Here is a 17,091-nt window from a genome sequence, read left to right on the forward strand (position 1 = left end):
TCCTGTGGTGTGAAATGTGATCTCTTTTGCTTATGCCTAGTGCTGATCTTATTGCTTTGTTCTGTAGTAGCTGCATTTTATTGATTTTTTATTTTGGGGTGCCTAGGAGGAGTATGTTACAGTAGTCTAATTTGGTTAAGATGAGGGCTCTTGCTAGTGTGATGCAGTTTTGTTGCGTGAGGAATGGGCGGCTTAGTGAGATAAGTTTGGTGATGTATGTTGTGGTGGAGGCAAGTGCGCTGATGTGCTTGCACATGGTGAGGCTAGAGTCCAAGTATACTCCTAGGGTTTTCACTTGGTTAGAAATGGGAATGGGTGTATTGTCCATGACTATGGAAGTGTAAAGTGGGGGGAGCTTAGCTAGGCGGGCTGGAGAGCCTACTATGAGGATCTCTGTTTTTTCTCCATTGAGGCATAAACTATTTGCAGCCATCCAGTTTTGGATGATGGTGTAAATTTTATTAACACAGATGGTGTCCTGTTCTAAATTGCCTGAGATAGGAATAAGTATTTGTATGTCATCTGCAAAATTTGTGTAAATTACTCCCATAGCGTCTAGTGCTGCGAAGAGTAGTTTTGTGTAGGCGTTGTAAAGCGTGGGAGAGAGGCAGGATCCTTGGGGGACTCCTAGCAGGACTGAAATGGGGTCAGCTGATGTATCTCCTATGGCTAATCTTGAGGTGCGGTCTGAGCGAAAAGATTTGTAAGCTCCTGGGCTGTGGCCAGTGTCATGTGGCTCTTTATTTTTGGAATGGCTGACGTTCTTGTTTAGGACTCTAAAAAAAAAATGTGGTTCCACAAATGGCATCACTTGCTATGATGTCATCAGAGGTCAAAGGTCATGTGATGTCACTTCCGCTACCCCTAGCATTTTGGTGAAATGACATCCTTGCTGGTGCTATGGAGCTCAGTCTCCCTTGACAGCCTTGCGAGGGTCTGATTAAAAAAGGCAGCCAAGCAGATAGATACCGATCTTGTGGCAAGGAGGTGCGAATGGAAATCCTGGTTCTGGTGGCTGCCAGTGCCACACATCGCTCCCGCTGCACTCCTGATGGCTATGGAAAAAAGGTGTGTTGAGGAGCGGATAAATTGCCTACAAAGCATCATAGATTAATAAGGTCTGACTTATCTTTGAGGGTGCGGTGGAGTGCCCGGAAGGAGCACATGAGGATCTGTACCAGGCAATCTGAGTGTCATGACACTGAAATGCAGTGTGAACTGGAGGGATGGCCCCAGAAAGGGAAAGGCGTATGCCGTAAAAGTCACAGAGCAGTCTTGAGTGCTTGACCCCCCCCCCCCACCTAGCGATGACATCCTAGTGAAGGCTATGCCTCTGCGCAACCGCCGGCAGTGAGAGGGGGAAAAGTAGATCTGACCTCATCAGGGAATTGCAAGTGACCCTCAAGGGAACATTTCATATTATGGTTGTCAAGTAATCCGATGTGAAGGACAGTTTCCACTTTATTATTCATAAGTGCTTTATTTTATTTTTCTATGGTTGCATAGAGGGCATTGTGGAGAATCCTGTGGATCCCCCACTGAAACACTGCCTAAAGTCACCTCCCAGGGGGCCAGGAGAGGGCAGACACTTCCTGATCCCAATCCTGGGGCGGTGGGGTGACTTCACAGGATGAGACATGGTATTACTCTTTGGACAATGGTAAGATCATTCCCAGAGACGTTATGGCATCTTGTCATTTATATGAATATCACTCCAGAGTTAAAACTAAGCCAGTAAACTCTAGGACAAAAATATCGAAAGATGTTCACCTTTTGGAACCATTCTTTTATAACCCCCAAAACGCCATATTATACACAATTTCAAAAGTATGCCAACAGGAATGGTGAACCCATGATTTTATCTGCCTCATCTGTCTCTAAAAAGGTTAAACATGTTTTCTCCTATTATTATATCAAGGGAGAGAAATCTTTACTTAATCCATTTGAAGATGTAGAGAAATTAAATCGTTCTACAAAAGGACTGCATGTCCCAGAATCCCTCAGGTACTGTGAAGAGGGCTAAAGAGACATGCAGGAGCTCAGGTCAGACAGGCCAGCCTAATAGCTTTTGTCAGGATCAGGCAATTAAGTCTAAGGGCCTGTACCTAATACCAATTAACCCATCTGAGGGGCATAAAAGGTCGCTTCAGGGAGGAGCAGTAGAAAGATGTTTGAGTGGAAGCTGGAAGGTTGGCTGTGGCAGAAGTAGAAGGAGGAGCAGAGCACGAGGCTGGCAGTTCACAAAGAAGTATGACCACAGAAGGAACTCCGCAGTAGAGGAAGAGCAGATTTATTTATTTATTGTTCGCTTGTTAAATGCTTATACAGTTAGTAAAGTAAAACAAAAGCTTCAAAGCATCAACAGGGCAAGAGAGGGAACAAGGTAGTAAAAAACATAAAAAACACAATATGAAAAGCAGTGGAAGGTAAAGGAAAAAAGGACAAACCTACTATGCCTTGTGAGTATTCAGAACATGCAAAAGCAGCAAAGAGGAGGGAAGAGGGAAGAGGAGTAAGTGCTGGGGTGTCGGAGCTCATGGGTGAGCCACAGATGAAGTGCATGGTATGGTGATTGCTATACAGCCTGGAGCCGCGTTAGGTGCAAGTGCAAGCCTCCAGAGCACAGGGTGTGCCTGGGTAAGTGCTGAGGGGAGACAGGAGCTGGGGCGTTTGGGTGTGGGGACCGGGGCCCGTGGATGCATAAGGGCCCATGACACCAATCACATCAACTGTGAGATTAGCAGAGGAGAGAGGAAGGGAAGGACGAGGTAAAGAGGAAAGTCTTGAGGAGCTTCCGGAATTTAAGAAAGCCCTGCTCAAGGTGCAGAGGGAGGGGGAGTCTGTCCCAAAGGAGGGAGCCAGCTGAGGAAAACGACCAACCACCTACCCTCTGTTTAGCAAAACACTTTACACACAAAGAGTTAGGGCCAGAGGAACAAAGAGGTCTAGAGGGAGAGTATTGAGTAAGATAAAGTTTAAGATAGTGTGGTCCCTGGCCCCAGACAGCCTTGTGGATGATGCAGAGGGATTTGAATTTAATCCGTGCAGCAACCGGGAGCCAGCGAAGACTTTGCAGGGCAAGAGAGATGCAGTCCATGGGATTAAGACCAAGGATGAGTCTTGCTGCACTATTCTGGATTAGCTGGAGGGGGGTCACAGAGTGGAAGAAGGTAGATTCAGGAGGAGGCGTTTCAATAATCAAGCCTATAGAAAACCAGGGCTTGGATAACACTGAGCATCTGAGGGAAAGTGAGAAAAGGGAGAATTCCTTTGAGAAGAAAGAGCTGAAAGTGGGACTTCTTGGCAATGTCCCGAGTGTGAGGGAGGAAGGAGAGAGAGGAGTCGAAGATGACTCCAAGGCCTCTGGATTCAGAAGAAGGTGCCGGGGGAGAGCCAAAGGAAGAAGGCCAGAGTGAAGGGAAGAAGGATGGAGTAGGGGACCAGATGGGAAGGATCTCAGTTTTAAAGGTGTTGAGGCAGAGATCGTTGGAGGTGCACCAGGACTGGATGGCTGATCAGCAGTCAGTGATGATGGAAGGTGCAAGAGTGTCAGCATGAAGTTCGAAAAAGAGTTATGAGTCAACTGCACCTGCAGACTCTGAGTTGGTCCTGTGCTCACAAACCCTGTTTGGCTGTGTCAGCATTGGAAGAGGCTTAAGGCAACCGGCAGTCTTTCCAGGTGCGCCTAATTGCTGTGAATATAGAGCTGAAATTGTGCATCTAGCCAAGGCCAGGGTGCAGAAGCAAGCAGAGGGAAACAGTACAGTAGAAGTCTCTCCTTTGATGACGCTGGATCGGAGACACCCTTGCAGCAGAGGGGTGTGGGCCCCAAAAGTGCCTGCAGCAGTAGTAGTTAAAGAAACCAAGCGGGAAGCAGAAGCACCCTACAGTTACAGTGATTGTGGAGTTGGGGAAGTGAAGCTCCGTACTCCAAAGCAGCTAAAATCCCTTGCTGGTAACAGTAGCCAGCTTTCTTAACACTAGCGTGCTTAATTGAGCGAGCTAAACTTGTTTGTAGTGGGAAGTCCTATCAAAAAGCGAATATGTACACGCGATGAAGATATCAAAGTGAAACACCTGCGTGTTGTAAAAGCCTTTTCCTGTTCCCATTGTTAAACGCAATTCAATGCTGAGCGGTTGAGTGCCTCTTGTTAATACTGGTAACGCTGTCGGTAAACCAAGAACTCTGAAGTGATTCTCCAGAAGCATTACAACCCAGTTTTCACATATTAGGAAGGTGTGCATGCAACATTGTGTGAAAAGTACCTTGGAGGCTAAAGAAGCTGACTGAAAGGTTTGAACGTGCAAATTTGAAGTGACAGTTCAAATGTAAAATGAAATTGCATGTGCCTAATTTAGGTTTTATTGGAAAACTGATCTTTTTAAACAACATAAGCAAAAAAGCAGAAGTTGTAAAAGCCATAGAAGCTAAGCAGAGAACAAGTACAGCCAAATCCAATAACCTAAACCCTATTCCAGCATATCCAGTTCATCCAAGAACTAAACAATATTGTTTAAGAGTTGCTGAAGCTGCGTTACCTCAGCGACTTCCAACACTAGAGGTGATAAAGGTTATCCAAGGCTGGAGAAAGTTGCATTATAGCCTTGGGATAGACACTGAAAAGTCAGTGTTCTTGAAACTGGGGAAGGGAGCTGGGTACTTGTTTAACATCACGGAAGTTGCCTAAAGATTTTAAAGTTGTAACAGCAGCAGTATAATTGAAGTTGTTAACTACAAGGCAGAAGGAAAGCAAAGTAGATGACCTTTCTTGTGACACAAGAGAAGAGTGCCTTGCCAGCCAGTAGAGGTCAAAGAAATCTTGTGGAAGTTGCCTTTAAATTGCAGTAGCAGCAGAGCAGCAGAACTGTGGTCGCAAATACAATTGTCAGCATTGTAGTAGTTAAATGTGTAGAAGCCAAAAGTCAATAGTGGGGCAAGGAAGCCTGCCCTCATAGTTGCATCAAGGGAGTTGCTGGAGAGAGAGCAATTTCCAAGCAGAAGTGTCCAAACTGTATCTAGCAGACGCTGTAGTTCCAAACAGAATATTTGTCAGGAAGAAGTGGTAATTTTGTCATCAACTTTGTTCGCCTTTTCCTGGAGAGAGAGAGGCTGTCCAGGAATAACATTGGTACTGCTGTTTTCTTTTTGGCACTTGGAAAGGGGTATCTTTTCATCCAGTGAGGCGGAACTGCTAACAGTGGTTTTTTATTTGTGTGAACTTTTGTTTCTTTGGCACTTTGCACGACTTATCTTTTCGTTTGACGGGACTTTGGTACATTTCTGGGGGAGCAAGACTTGGCCAGAACAAGTAGTAGTCACCCAAGATATTGGTTGTTTGGTAACATTTTCATTTATATTGTTTCCATGTTTATTTATATGTTAATGTTGTTTAGTGTGAGGGTTAATATTCGCTTAGATCCTAGACTACATAGGGAATCCCCTGATAGAGTGAGTTTACTTAGGTATATTTTGTGTATTTTTGTTTCAAATAAAATGTTGAACCTTGAGAATACTAAACAAAGTCTTCAGTCTCGCATTGCCGACCCCTCACAGAATTCAAGGCCTTTCAGCAATAGAAAATGTAAACAACAAGATGCTAGGTTGGCCCCAACTTTGAGGGTGTTTGGGTGCCATGATTTTCAAGATGGAGGTGACTTACATGAGGTCCAGGAATCACTACAAAGGGAAGAGCTGTCTGTCACTCGTAAGGAGGCAACAGCCCTGGTCAGGGCGTAAAGCCTGCCTCCTAGGGGTGGACAAGACAGGAGAACGCCCGAGGCTACAGTCTTGGCTGTCCTGTGAAATCCTGGTGTTGTGTGTTCATTTTGCACAGCAATGCCAGAAATAAGAGCACCGAATTTGTGGCTATTCAGGCCTTGCTGTTCCCTGATTGGTTTCAGTTAAGGAGTCAGTGGCTCTAGGGACTGAGGAAGCCATATTGAAACCTGCTAAATTGAGTGTCTTGCACCAGGAAAAGATGCACGTTTTTGGAAGGCATTGGAGACGCTGCTTTTTCTGAAGTCTCTGAAAAGAGGGGCGCACTAATGGTATCAGAGTGTCTGGAGCATATGTTACTTTCACTGCCGAGAGGTGGGATAAGGGAAATGTTGGTGGGTGACATACTTATGGGCGCCTCTACCCCCTTTTATTGCCCACTATCCGAATTCAGTGAAATGGGCACTAGGAAGGAGTGCTAAGGAATTTGTTGGTCTTTTGCAATGGGTTCCTCGTGTAATACTCTATGATAAAGTATATGGTGGTATGGTTGGACTCGTGATTTTGCTAGTTTCGATGTTACAACCTTTTCTGACTGTTACTTCCTTTGGACTGGACTTCTTTTACCTTAACAAACATGTTTTGGGTCAAAAAGGTTTCTACCCTTCTACATTGAGTGATTTGATTGAACCGAATGATCCTAAAAATGTCAAGAAGGTACTGATTAAAGGTGAGCTTAGTTGTCCTGAGTGCTGCACATTGGGCAAGGGGATGGCATGTATATCAATATCCCTTTAATCATTGTCATGATACATTGGAGGCTTTTATTTCCTTGGGGGGAATCCCAACATTTCACTCAAACTTTAGCTCACCCATATACTATTTGTGTAAAGACTTACATATTTATGCATAATATGGAGTAATATGGCTAAGAAATATAAAGTCACTGAGTCCTGAATTCCAATATGGGACAATCAATGGTTCCAAGAGGCCTTTTTGCAAGCAATATGGCCTCCAAAATACAGCATTCGGGACAGTTGTTTAATCGTGATGGAACAGCTCAGTATTGGCCCGGAATCAACTTCTAATTCCATTTGTTGCTTATTTTCTGGTTAGACTGTACTTTTAGGACCCTAGATGAAAAATGAAGTCATCCCCCCATTGTAATGTGTTGGGGAGGAGCTAGCACCTTGAATGCACCCCTCAAGCGCTTTACAATTAGGCAAGACGTCTGTAAGAAATATAGCACTAAGAAAGCTTTTTTTATGCAAATATAATCACATACAGGCGTGGCAAGTCACTAAATGAAAATAGTATTAAATATTAGGTGCAAATAACCATTAGTTGAAAACATGTGTTAATGTTATTCTGTTTAGTTCAAATCTCAAAGCAGGCTCTCTGCCAGAAGGAATGCTGCCTGTGCTAAAAGTAGGCCACAGGTATTGCATGGGGCCTGGCTACCTCTAGCAGAAAGCACGAGGTAACTGAGCAGCTGCTCCGTGTCCATCAAAACACAGAAGCAGGCTGGGGCTCATACGTACAATGCTGAATTATGTTAAAACAGAGTTTTAAGGAGAATTACTGGTCCAGATAAAATATAATTATATTGAGTGAAGTGTTCAGAGTATGGCGGGAAGGTGTGTTTATGTATGAATGTTTATAATATAGAAAATGATGCTAAATAGGAGCTATAATGTATTCCTGCAGATGCAGCAGTATGTTAAAGTAGGTTGATCTAAATGTAAACCTGGCCATGGAAGAAGGTAGATTGCAGAATCCCTTGTATGGCAAGAAGAACAGTTTTGGATGAGCCATGTTGGTATCCAGTGACCAAGTTGAGTATATAAAGGCGCCCGCTTGCCATTAGTCTGCAGGAGCCAGCCAAGGAAGATAGAATGCTGGTTGGAAGGGAAGGGTCCTCTGCTCTTCCCCCCCAATCCTCATTTTTGTACAGATTAAATGTGTTATCCTTGCAAGATGAAGACTCATGGCCTTAATTCCCTAGAGGGGTGCATTTTCTTTGGTGTGAGCGTGGTCAGGGGTACCCCAATATATTTAAGGGATGCCCCTGTAAGATGTGGTTCACTTTCAAATGTAAAGGTCACACAATTTATCGTTTTAAGATTGTTTCTCAGCTAAATGAAGCCTTAATAGATTTTAAACATCACCTCCCACCCCTTTAATGTGCTTGATCAAATGCTGTATGAAGAGTTCACAATCACACAGCTAATTTAACTCAATAGGTACGGTCAACAACCTCACTGCCTCCAAAGTCAGACAACACTGCTATGTTATGTGGCACCTACAATACACTGCAGTAAGATTAAATAAATATTGTGGCGAATGGAGTAAATGTTGCCCTAAAACCAGATTGTCTCCATATGACAAACAAGTACAAGAGCTTCTGATTTTGGTGCAGCACTTTTAATATGCTCCATAGAGAATAATGTTGTCCATTCTTGAATGATGGTGTCAAAAAGCGATTCAAGATGAATCAAACTGGGCATGCTTACTAATGAACATAGTTTTTCAAGCTAGGCTGGAGATAAGCAGGAACTGGAGGAATAAACTAACCTTTCACCCAATTTAGGATAATGGCTTACTACATTTTGAAGTTATTCAATGAGAATGTCATAATGCTAAAAAGCAAGGATGTATTAAGAGAGGTACCATTCCTCAGGCTCAACTTTGTACTATATTGCATGATAGCTGAACAATGGTAACAGAGCCAAGGCCAGCCTAATTATCTCTAACTGCTATGATGAGTTCATAAGAAGTAGGGTCTATACATTTGATCTGGAGAGTACCGACTCCAGCCTTTGGATATCAAGGAGAGGTTCAGAAAAGATAGTAGGGTATGCTCCACTCACCTGTTTTTTTTTACTTATTAATGAGGACCACTTTTAAATTTTGGATTAAAATACAATGTTTCTGCTCTCCTGACTTAAAAGCTTACGGCTCACCATTATGATCTCAGTGAATTAGGACATAAGTCAGTGAAAAGGAAGAGTCACTGCCACCACTTTCTTCCTAACTTTCCTTTGTAATGTATGTAATTGGTTATTTATACCAAAAGAGGTTTCTAAGCGCAGACGCAGGTTTTGAACTTGTGTTGCTCTGCATCGTCTTGCTTACAGGACGAGCACGTTGCCAGTGAGCTATACTACCCTGTAATGGGGATGGTGAGGTAGAAGGCGAGAGGTGATACTTGGACCCCTGAGTTTTTTTGCCCCACCCCCAATGCTTGGTCCAAGGTTCAAGGATTAATCCCAAGCACCTAGGTGTGAGGTGCCTTTAGGGGTGAGTGGTTGCTGTTAACTAAATATGGCAACTGTATTATAAAGACGATTAACAAAGAGGAAAGAAAATTATTCCTAACCTCATATCCTTGAAGAGACAAGTGTGAGAAACCTGACGGTATTCTCCCAAGCAGACCTCGAGAATTCCTTATTGAGGTGGCGAGAGAAGGGCGGACACTGTCAGATCCCAACCTTGGGGGCGGACGAGCGAGAGAGGGTCACCTGGATGGGGGAGCCCAGGGTTGTGCTCGGGGGAATAACCCGGGTGAGACACAGTATTATACTACGGAAGAAGGAGAAGAGGACGGGATCCCTGAGACCTTGGTAGGCTGTACCACATCTGCCTTTTTTCCTCCCAATGAACGTCTCTAGCCCAGATCCAACGACCCCTCCATACATGACAAATCCCCTAGGAACCCAAACCCTGTTGAACTCAGAAACTCTCTCTCCCAGAATCCCTGTTTTTCTGTGTCCTACCCAAATACTCTCAGTCATTCTCCTCCCCATCCCTCTGATTATTTCCCGAACTCCCAGTTTGTTTTGACAAAACACTACCCTTCTAACTGCCTCCCCTATTTATTCCACAAACCCTACAAAGCTCACCGTTCTGAATTGACCAACAACCTCCTTCCTTATGACACCTTTTCCATATCCTACCCCACAGGATACTTAGAAGTTCTACCCCCATCCCCTTTTCCAACACAAACACTTTCCTACACCGTGACAGACAACGTACTAACACCAGAGCCGTTTACCCGACATATCCCAACACAAGGGCCAGGCAGAATCAGGCAATTGACAATAACTATGCACATCTCATGGCCCTTTCCCTTCCCCACAGGGACAAAAGGGGGAACACGAGAGCACAATTTGAGCAAGGCCGAAGGCACGAGGAAACAGCCATTCCGGATCGGCAGTTCAAACGGAGGAGAAAGGCAGCGAGACCTGGAGGGACGAGGAGGGAATTGCCCGAGGCCTTTATAACTCAGACCCGCAAAGCCTCCGAAAGGGAAATCATAAGACCGGGAAGTCCAGATGGCGTGTGGTGTGACAGGTGTCACTGGCACACGGGATACTCCTGCGCCGATAGCCAAAGCAGGGAGAAGCGCTCACCGCTGTCGTGCCGTCCTTGACTCCTGAGACAAGAAGCTCCAACAGTTCAGCACAGCCGGTGAGACGGAGCAGACCGATAGTAAACCGAACATTGCTAGGCCCAAGGTGGCAAGCGTAAACATTGTTGAACAAAGAACTTGCGTAAATTGAACTTTAAAGAAACCTAAGTAAAAGGTCCAGAAGCAGAGTGGTCCGGCACCACAGGGGCGCTCATTCGAAGAACTCGGACTGGAGCCTTTTTGGGTTGTGTTGTTTTGTTGAAACTACGAGAACCAAGAGGCCTTAGGAGAGTCCGGCGTGAAGTATCAAAGTGGTCCTACGATGGTCGAACAAAAATCCTCGTACACTCGAAAGTCTTTGACACATTGAAGAAAACTGGGTGAACTGTGAAATTGGCAACTGTGAACCCGACTGAGAGATAACTACAAGTCAGGGTAACCAGTGAAACCCCTGAGAACAAGGTATTAATAGAAGTGTGTGAAGCCTGCCTACAGGCTTTAAGGGAAGCCTGGCTAGGGGCTTTCAGGAAAGCCTGACTGGGGGCTGAGACCCAAACTTAGGTAAAGGGAACAACCTAAGGGGTCTTGTAAAATGTGGCAAAGGTGAACCTGATGAAGGGATGTCAGGAGAAAACTAGGGGAATGGACCCCCTTTTATCTGATGAGACTGAACCTTGATATGGGCAAATGGGAACCCGACTGAGGGATGCCTGCGAAGACAATGAGGCCTTTTGAATGTTACGTTTTGAGTGAAAGGCCGTAGTGAACCCGAATGAGGCAGGTTAACTTTGCAAGAAGGATCAGAGCCCGGCTGAGGGGGATCCAAGGGGCGAAGAGCAATCGCCCAACATGCAAGATTACTAAAGGAACTTTTGATTGTCGATGTTTATGGTCCAGCAGGCCTTCTAAGGCAAGAGACTTTACAGGAAAGAGACTTGGCCCAAGAAGGTCCTTGCATCGTTGAAAGGAACTGAAACCTCGTACTGGCCAGGCCCAGGAGTGTGCTTTGCTCAAAGGTCATGCCTTGTCCCATGCTAAAAACGTGGGGAAGGGAGACACCAGCCATACAATCCTGACTTGAACACTTCCTTCTTTTCTTGTGAACATTCTCTCACACTATTTTGTAACTTATTTGTAAGGATTGGATATAGCTTCTTTTTATTATAGGCCCTTTTCATTTGACAAGACGCCACTAGGACTGCCTTATTATTATTTGATAGTTGTAGCTTGCTCCAATCTTAGATTTAGGTTTAGATTATGCATTTTTCTCACCCATTATACCGTTTAATAACCACATTTGAACTGTGATCACTTTTGTCTGTCTTTACTGTTGCCACCATGAGTTCCTTACACAAGTACCAGACCCACCTGACTAGCTGTGAAAAACATGACAAAAACCATCACAAAATAAGTTGCTCAATTATATTCTGTTGTTCATGTCAATTCTGTCGAGTGTGTCAAAAATGCTGTCTGTGATGGGATACAACTGAACTTGACCCACCATAGACCTCACAAACCTTCCCTTGAAGATGGCAACTAAATCAAGGTTTTGGCAAAGAAGAAAAATCAAAGTCTGGCATTTATTTTTAAAATATTGCAACCGCAGGTGTAGAGAGATAGTGAGGAAAGCGAGAGCAAGACCACAGAAGGCTTTATCACCCACGGGTTACAAATCATGTCAGAGAATCGTCTTTGAAAGACCGGCCAGAGGCCCCGCTCCCCCGCCCCAAGCCACCAGGCAAGGTCAGAATAACATTAAACAGTTGTTGCAGAGATTAGTGTGAATACACAGTCAAATGTTAGTCAATCACTTTCAAATCTCCTCCACTATGGTCAGGGTGAATGGGAACAACTCTCCCCTGATTCCTCTGCGTAGGCGAACAAGGCAGGGGTGCCTGCTGTCGCCTTTGGTCTTCGCAATTCCCTTGGAGCCGCTGGCGCAAAGAATCCGAGATAGTCCCCAAACACATGGCCTGGAGTGGGCAGGGAACACAAAAAGTAGCGCTTTACGCGGATGATGTCGTCTGCTTCATACAAAATCCCAAACAATTGTTGCCCCCTCTAATGGACCTCCTAGCAGAGTTCTGTGGGGTTTCTGGGTTCCATAGCAATCATAATAAATCAGTGGGCATGTCAATAGGCATACAGCAAGACATTCAGCTGGAGCTCCAGTGGGCCATCCCCTTTAAATGTGTGGAAAAGGAGTTGATTTATCTTGGGGTAAATATCGCTAAAACATACAGTGGCCTTCATGGGGCCAATGTCCCACAAATTTGGAAAGAAACAAAAGCTACCCTGAAAGGCTGGGAGGTCCAAGAAATATTGTGGCCTGGAAGGCCGACTGCAGTCAAAATGACAATCTTGCCCAGACTGTTATACACGTTTCAAGCCTTGCCAATCCATATTTCTGACAAAGAGCTGTCGGACCGGCAAAAGGCCATAGGGCAGTACATCTGGAAGGGGAAGCGTCTGAGAATCCCGCGGCAAACACTTGTCAGAACAAAAAGAGTTGGGGGGACCGGGTGTTCCCCCTCTTCATAGGTACTACCAAGTAGACCAGATTGCTCCAATGTTCACTTGGGGGTCAGAGGAAATAAAGCCGAAATGGAAGGGGATAGAGCAAGGTATGACCGACTTCCCGCTAGCACACCTGCCCTTCTTAACCAGACAGGCCAGCGCCGGGATTACTGGAACCCACACGCTCATCACCAGACATCTGGGATAGGGCCAGAGCAGGGTTGGGAATCAAAGCTGGGGTAGGTCCATTAACACTGGTACAGTTCTCACCAGGCCTGGTAAGGGACTTGTGGAATTGCTGCGACTTCAATGACTCTGAGACATATATAGAGAGGTGCTCCCCTTGACCTTTCTAGAATGCAAAACTAAATTCACTCTCCCGGAATCAGAGCGATTTAGATATTGTCAGATTAGACATTGGGTCGCTAATCAGAAGATAAAACAGGCGAGTGCACGCCTTCCAAGGGGAATCAAACTGCAACTGACAGAAGGGCAAATTACCCATAGGATTTCACAGTGCTATTGTTTACTTGACAAGGCCCAGCTCGGGGACAAGCTCTCCTATACGAAACAATGGGAGGATGATGTGGGGGTGGAGATTCCACCGGACACTTGGGAATGAATTTGGGCCCCTACCAACAAGAGCTCCAGGTGCACAGGGTATAAAGAATGTGTGTTTAAGCTCTGTTTTAGGTGGTACATGACACTGCAGCGTTTACATGCGTTATCATCAGACTACTCGGATCGCTGCTGGCACAGTTGTGGCCAACTCAGGAGTTTATTCCACATGTGGTGGCAAGGTCCAGTAATACAAACTTATTGGCAAGAAATAAAATTGAGAATTAAGGATATTGTAGGACTATCGCTCCAACTGTGCCCCTGAGTCATGCTCCTAGGGGAAGTGCCAGAAGATGATGTATACCCAGCCTCAGGCTTTCGGGCTGAACTGTTAACCCAGCTCTTACTGGCAGAAAAACTTAACCGGGCACATCATACTGGTGAGTTAAAATCTGGGACATAATTGCAATGGAGAAATTAACAGCCCACATAACTGGGACAACAATACGGTTTTCTCGCACCTGGGCCCCATTCTTTGACTTTGTGCAGGACAGGGAGCAGAGATTCTTTCGCACACAAACTCTGAGACACTTGCCGCAGGGCTGAATGCCTATAGGAGGAGAGTGTTACTGAAATGGAGTCGGCTGGCGGGGTGAGGGTGTAGAGGGGGAAACTATGGATCTTGCTCAAGCTCGGAAGGAACCAGACTTAATTTGGTTGTTTCTGTCTTTATTTAATTGAATGTTGCTGTTATGTTGATTGAGGGGTTAAGATTCACAAAATGTAAAAGGAAAATTCTGATGACACATGATAGACTGCTTGATGGCATCATTGTTGGCACTGTACATTGGAACTTCAATAAAAAGATACGTAAAAAACAAAAAAAAGATTTCAGTCAATCATTTTTCAAAAGGACCCATGGAAATCTCAGACCTTAGCAGAGATTCAAAAGCTGGAACCAGGTGCTATGAGCACATGAGGGAAAAGACAGTAAGTTGTCCAAGAAAGTCAACCGCTCACTTGTGCAACCCAAAGTTCCAGCCTCTGCTTTACAAATATACATTAAAGGGGAAGACACACATAACTTTTGGGGCATCATAATTCTGAAGACGCAAGTGCCAGTCCACCTAAATCACAAATATCAATATTAAATTATACTTCATTGTTCCCATCATTATTCCCTCGACAATGTCACACAGGACCCTGCCCAATTTGAGCCACCATATTCAGGGTTACCTGAAGAAGTCTACTACAACAGAATATTAACAACATATTAAGACTGCAATGACTATCTGAATTACTGCTGTTTCACAACTTGCCATTTTGGTTCAATGGTTTGTGACATTAATTTCTTTGTTCACAACAATAGAAAGAGGAGCATAGTGTAACTTGGGCTTGTCTATGATTTATCTTCTTTACAGCTTCCAGCAAAACACAAGAAGTGATGGCTGGAGCTGGAAGGTTTAGAATTCATCTTAACCTCTGGCGCTGCTCTGGACAACCTTCCAGACCATCGTTCTTTGCCTGCCAAGCCATTACAGAAGGCGAACGACAATATGCAAATCAGGCGTGGTCCCACCCCCAAAAGGGGCCGTCCAGCCCAAACTGCTAGGTCACATCCCAACTGCAGAAGACCACAAGCACCCCCAGACATGTTTCGGCTGTGTTGGGCCTCATCAATGAGGATTAGCTTGAGTCTGTAGGCACAGCATGCAGCTGCCCCACCTCTGAGCATACCAGCCCCACTCGGGCCCCTACCAACGCTTTAGGCCTCACAGTTTCTGAAGGACAAAGCCTCTGTTCTGCAGGCAGGAGTGGTGACCGGCCACCATTGTTGCACCATCGCTCAGCTGCCAGGGGCATCTGGTTGCAGCCCATGCACTGTACAGTGCACCTTACAGACATCACCATGGCAACCTGGACGGAGCCTGGGGAGTCTTAATTACTTCCATTCTTCGGAGCTCAGAGGCTCCGGTTGCTCCCATTCTCCATGCTTTGCCCTGCTTTCTGACTCCTCTGCTTTATTTGTCTTGTCTTGTTGCATCTGACTCTTGTTTTTACCTCATCTACTATTTTCACCTTGCCTTCGTTTGTACTTCTCTTTTATTCTCTCATTGATATTCAGTCTATCCATGTTCCTCACCACTTCCATTTGGACTGCTTTAGTCTGCTCATCCTCTACTTACAGGTTTTCTGCCCCTTTTACAACATACTGCTCTCTGGCCCACCGTGCCTCAGACAGCATCATCTTGAGCAAGTGTTACATAACCACAACACTGTTCCTTGTGGCGTTCAGTGGTGTGGGTAGGCTTCTCCATCTTGGGCTTTGGTATCTGCTAGGATGAGGTGAGTTCCTCCTTCTACACTTGCCCCCACTCTTCTTAACCTTACAGTGGATCCACCAGAACTGCAAAGAACCAGAGATACAGGTAAGCAGCACCAGCACAAAGAACACCATGCCACCATATAAGTCAAACTGTGGCACACTGGTCCCATACACATTAGCCCATAGGGTCCAATCCAGCAACTCTATAGAGCATTCCTCTTTCATTACATAGTTGCCCCTTCAATCTAACAGGTAGCAAGTGAGAGTCGGTGGTGAGAAATTAAGTAGACTCGCACACAAGATGCTTTCCTTGGATACCTGCTCTTCTGCTCGCATAGAGATTGAACTGGACTGGTGAGGTTGGGAAGGTGGGTAGTGGTCAAGATTGTGAAGGGCAAGATTGGGGTGAGCGTCCCCATAGAAAACACAGCCAACTTCAATGGAGGTGTTTATGGCCTTTCACTATCAACATGAATCCTATCTTAAACACCCCACCATTAGACTCGCCTCTCAGAATTTACAATGCACTTTCTTCAGTCAGACAAAAAAAATATGTCCATACATAAGAATGTGTGACGTGTTCATCAAGAAAGACTAGAGGACTCTTTTTTTTCTATATCAGCAAATATTCCAGTTTTCATATGCAGATACCTGGTTTGTTTTGCAAGGAGTCCCTTTCATCCATGTGCTGTACAAAATAAGGTACAAAGCAAGCATACGTACATTCTTTTGGCAGAAGGGTATGTAGAGGGAGAAATCAATTAATGAAAATGCGGAGAAGGGAGAGTAATCAAAGAGCAAATTAAGAGCTGGAGGATAAAGTAGTCTTTACTGGTGTACTTGACAAGGAAATCGGTAATACAGCATAGCCCACCTTTTAATTCCTACTGTTAAGGACTGTTTCTAGCAATCTTACCCCTCACAGATCTGGTAATATTTGTCATCCTGAATGCCATCTTGGAGTGGCACATTAACAGTGTAGTATCTTCCTTTGCCCAAACCAACATCCGTCACATCTCCTGTACCTGTGAAGGAGATTGTGAGATGAGTAAGGAGTTGCCGGGCGAGTGAGTGAAATGTGTGTCCAAATTCAAATTTAAAAAGAGGGAAATGGGGAACAGGATAATTGATCTAAATCACATCACTATCTTTTTGAATAAGCAGTTGTGTTTGTACTGTATATTTCTGTTGTGCATAACTAGGATTTATCAAGTTTCGAAACCACGAGGAAACTCCAATAACAAATGTGGAAAATAAAAAACTGAACAAAGATAGTTGACATTCCAATTAACAGATGAATCATTTAGGTCGAAGTGGCATTCCTGTGCAAATATGACACTGTCTGTCCCCCAAGTCTGCGACAGTTGCAAAACATGCTAAAAGTGTTTAAATCTGTTCAAAAGTATTGATGCATTGCTGTTATGTTATTTAATTAATTTTGCTACGCATTATTTTGCATGCCCAGCAACTTTGCACTGAAATTGTTTTCAATTTGATTTGAAGAAGGTTCCATCTCCATGTACATTTACAGATGCACATAAGGCAAAATAAAGAAAAACTGAT

The 17,091-nt window shown here is 44.7% G+C and overlaps 1 protein-coding gene across 2 annotated transcripts in view; it reads right to left on the reverse strand.

Annotated features, from left to right (window-relative positions):
* HDAC8 (histone deacetylase 8) overlaps nucleotides 1-17,091 on the reverse strand; it is a 1,597,648-nt gene that overhangs the window by 961,076 nt on the left and 619,481 nt on the right. For both annotated transcript variants that reach the window (XM_069648647.1, XM_069648648.1), the window contains one exon: nucleotides 16,445-16,553. In XM_069648647.1, the coding sequence (XP_069504748.1) occupies nucleotides 16,445-16,553 (109 nt within the window). The remainder of the gene's footprint in view (nucleotides 1-16,444; nucleotides 16,554-17,091) is intronic.

The sequence above is a fragment of the Ambystoma mexicanum genome, chromosome 2q, assembly GCF_040938575.1.
Source record: "Ambystoma mexicanum isolate Mex_15411 chromosome 2q, UKY_AmexF1_1, whole genome shotgun sequence".
Lineage (NCBI taxonomy): Eukaryota > Metazoa > Chordata > Amphibia > Caudata > Ambystomatidae > Ambystoma > Ambystoma mexicanum.